This window comes from Condylura cristata, unplaced genomic scaffold (assembly GCF_000260355.1).
Source record: "Condylura cristata isolate star-nosed mole 26May11 unplaced genomic scaffold, ConCri1.0 scaffold00022, whole genome shotgun sequence".
Classification (NCBI taxonomy): domain Eukaryota; kingdom Metazoa; phylum Chordata; class Mammalia; order Eulipotyphla; family Talpidae; genus Condylura; species Condylura cristata.
Genome location: NW_004567123.1, coordinates 36,349,123 through 36,352,321, shown reverse-complemented (window position 1 = coordinate 36,352,321; position 3,199 = coordinate 36,349,123). Strand labels below are relative to the sequence as shown.

Sequence of the window (3,199 nt, the reverse complement as noted above, 5' to 3'; positions counted from 1 at the left end):
GCGGCGTCTGGCTGCGCACGCTCGCCTAGAAAGTGAGCTGGCGGCGCCAAGAGCTCGGCCGCGGGGCTGCGGGGCCACAGCACGGCGCTTGTGCCGCCTCCCCCAAGACTGACCCACAGGAAGGGAGACAGATGAGCGTCTCCGGAGTAGGGGGTCAGGGCCCCGGGAGGGGGCTCAGCGAGAGGGGCTCTGCTCCCCCGTGTGCCCGTGCGACCCCACGCACACGACGCCCGAGGAGCGGCCGGCCCGTGCGGGCCGCTGTCCGCCGGCCACCTCGGCCTGTTCCACGTGGTAATGGACACGTGGCCCCGAAGGTGGCGAGGGCGCGGCCCTCCCGCCCTGCGACTGCCCTTGAGCCTGCGACTCTTGAAACAAGTTGTCGGAAGACAAAGCCATGGACTAGCAGGGCGAGTCTCCCCCCGGGCCCGGGCCTCGTCCCGCCCAGCTCCCGGGCACCAAGCTGCAGGCCTGTGGGGTGTTGGGAGCTGGGGCCTGCCCGTGTCCAGCCCGGCGCGGGTCAGACTTCAGATCTCGAGGCTCCAGGCCAAGGGAAGCTACTTTGTAAGTGGCCAGAGCCTTGGCTGGCCTCACCGAAGGCGATCTGAGTGACACGGCGATGTCTGTGATAAGCAGCTCAGGCAGGAATACCCACTTCGCCTGCTCCGAGACACAGCACGGCAAGAGCACCCGGTTTTCTCTCCCACGGTGAAGGAGAGCCACGGAGGCGCCACGCCGGCTTCCAGCCTCTGATTTCTCCGGGTGCGAGAGTTCTCTGAGACGGCGAGGAGGTGTCTGTCGCCTCTGACTATCGAGCGTGCCTAAAACTGAAAACACAAGTGAAATAAGTTGGTGACTGTCGCTCAAGCTTCTGATGGTGCGTCCAGGTCCCCAGAACTACTTCTCAACACAGGCCCAGCCATGTCTGAGGGCCTCTGCGTGGCCAGCAGGTGGCCAGAGAGGGGCATCTCCTAAGGGAATTCAGGAAAGGCTTGAAGGCCGGGGAGCGACGGGAGAACTAAGTAGCGTTTCTGGCCCGGGCCGCAGCCCGGGGCTGGACACACGGCCCTGCCCTAGCCCCGCCCTGGGCCCCCCCCCCAGCCATCTGCCTCCCTGCAAGCCAGTTACCGGCCTCCGACCAGGGGTGGGGGGCAGGGTGGGCGTCACCCACCCCGTACGTGGGCAAAGAACCGAAAAGATTTGGTGAGGGGGCGCCACAGCGACCCCCAGGAGAGAGAAAGCCCGCTTCCCAGAGAGGAGAGGAGGCCGGGCCAGGGCACGGGGTGACGGTGGCGAGTGGCGGAGAAGCTGCAGCCCAGGAGCGGGAGGCCAGTCCTCAGCCCGCCGTGCGCCGGAAGCCACAGCCACCCCCGGGAGCCCCCCCCCCCCCGCTGTGGGCGAGCGAAGCCACTCACTGCGCAGGGCGCCCGCTGGGTTACCCCTACTTCCCGCAAATGCTGCTGCTGAGCAATCACTGCAGTGCCGGGTGCGGTTTTCTGACTTTCCACCGGGCTCCCGAGATGCTCTCCGCTGCCGTGGCCCGAAACTCTGCGTGGCCCGAAACTCCGCGTGGCTGCCTGGCCAGGCACGGGGTGATGGGCCCGGCAGCGCGGCCTCCCTGGGGCCCGGGGCAGCTGGCCGGAAGGGGCAGCGCTCGTCCAGAGCGTCCACGCCTTCAGCCACCGTCGGCAGAGAGTGTCGGCCTCTGCGGCGCGCGAGGCGTGGTTTGGGGGACGAGGCGGCGTTGCGCAGAGCCGCGTGACCACGCCGGGCCCCGCCCGTCAGAGCTCGAAAGCCGGGGCCTCCCGTCTGTGCAGAGGGGCCAGCGGGCCGTGGTCCAGCCCGACTGAGCCAGGCGAGGTCGCTGGGGAGGAAAAGCTGTTCCATTCGGCGAAGCGGCGCTGCTCGGAGCCAGGAGCGCGCCCGGCTTCTGGAACATTCCTCGCCACGGAGGAGTCGCTGAAGGAGACCAAACACCCCAGGCCCAGGCTCGAGGAGTCCGTGAGAAGAAGGCTGTCCGGAGCCTGGGACAGTTCCGCCTGCCAGCTGTCACGTGCCGGGTTGTCGGGCGGGTCCCGCCCGCAGGCCCTGCCAGCGGGGAGGGCGCAGAGCCCAGGGCCCCGCCACGCCTCCAGCCGTGTCTCTGCTCTCTGCGCGCCTCACCCCACGCCTCTGCTGCCTCCTGGCTCCCCCCATGCCCGCTGGCAGCCCCTGGCTCTGCCCCTCACACTCAGACGTGGCTGGGAAGGAGCTAGCTGGCTCCCTCGGCCCGCAGCGGGCTCCCCAGCCGGGCGGAGCACGGCCGACCTGCCGCAGCAGCCACAGGGCACTGCCGTGGCCTCAGACAGCCACCGCCGGCGGGGGCTGGGGGCAGAGGGCACAGCCGCACCCCCAGAGCTCCCTGCCAGTCCTGGGGGCGGGGGACCCGTTGGTGGCCCACAGGTTAGTTCCACGTGGCTCACAGATGGCTCCTTTTTAATCGGAGCAGCTGTACTTCTGCTTCATGCGGCTTAGACTGCTCTAGCCAACGGGCCAAAGTGCGTTTTCCCCTTTAAATGGCTTCAATGACCAATTTAAGCCAAAATATGTCTTATATTGTGTAAATGTAAGACATGGAAATCTAAGTCGGCTGAAGCGACTATGAAGAAGAAAAAAGCTGGAGTGACACTCCGAATTCTAGCGCTGACCGGAGGGCTCCAGCAGTCAGGAGCGTGCGTGTCGACGGAGGTGAACACGTGGCCGGCAGGACACAATGACGAGCGGAGAAGGAAGCCACACGCATATGCCGGAGCCACGTAATGGGGGAGGCGAGTCTTTCCCACACGGGGTGCCGGTGAAGAGCAGCCGCTGCAGAAAGAAAACTCCCCTGAACCCTTCATGCCCACGTGCTCCGGCTGGCGCGGGCGTCGCGCCACCACGGAGCCACCGCGCTCCAGAGGAGGTGCAGCCACGGGGCGTCTGAAGTCCCGGCGAGGCGCCTCCCCGCGCCACGGGGGTGCGGCCACGGTCAGACCTTTTGCTCCGCGAGGACCCTGCCCACGTGCGGGGGAGCGAGACCCAGAGCAACTGGCGCTGCAGCAGCGGGCCTGTGCCCGCCCCAAAATCAACCTCAACGCCAGCCTCCCGCCGGGCACAGCCCCCCAGAGCGGCCGTCCCCGGGCGCACGGCGGACACGCGCAGAGACAGCCGGAGGCAGCCCCGC

At 67.8% G+C, this 3,199-nt stretch overlaps 1 protein-coding gene across 1 annotated transcript in view; it reads right to left on the bottom strand.

Moving 5' to 3' along the window:
- Positions 1–1,884, bottom strand: part of ZNF831 (zinc finger protein 831) — a 45,164-nt gene extending 43,280 nt beyond the window's left edge. Inside the window, exons 1-2 of the mRNA XM_012728147.1 lie at positions 1,413–1,884; positions 592–824 (exon numbers count right to left, since the gene is read on the bottom strand). Of these exons, the coding sequence (XP_012583601.1) occupies positions 592–824; positions 1,413–1,884 (705 nt within the window). The remainder of the gene's footprint in view (positions 1–591; positions 825–1,412) is intronic.
- Between the last annotated feature and the right edge of the window lie 1,315 nt (positions 1,885–3,199).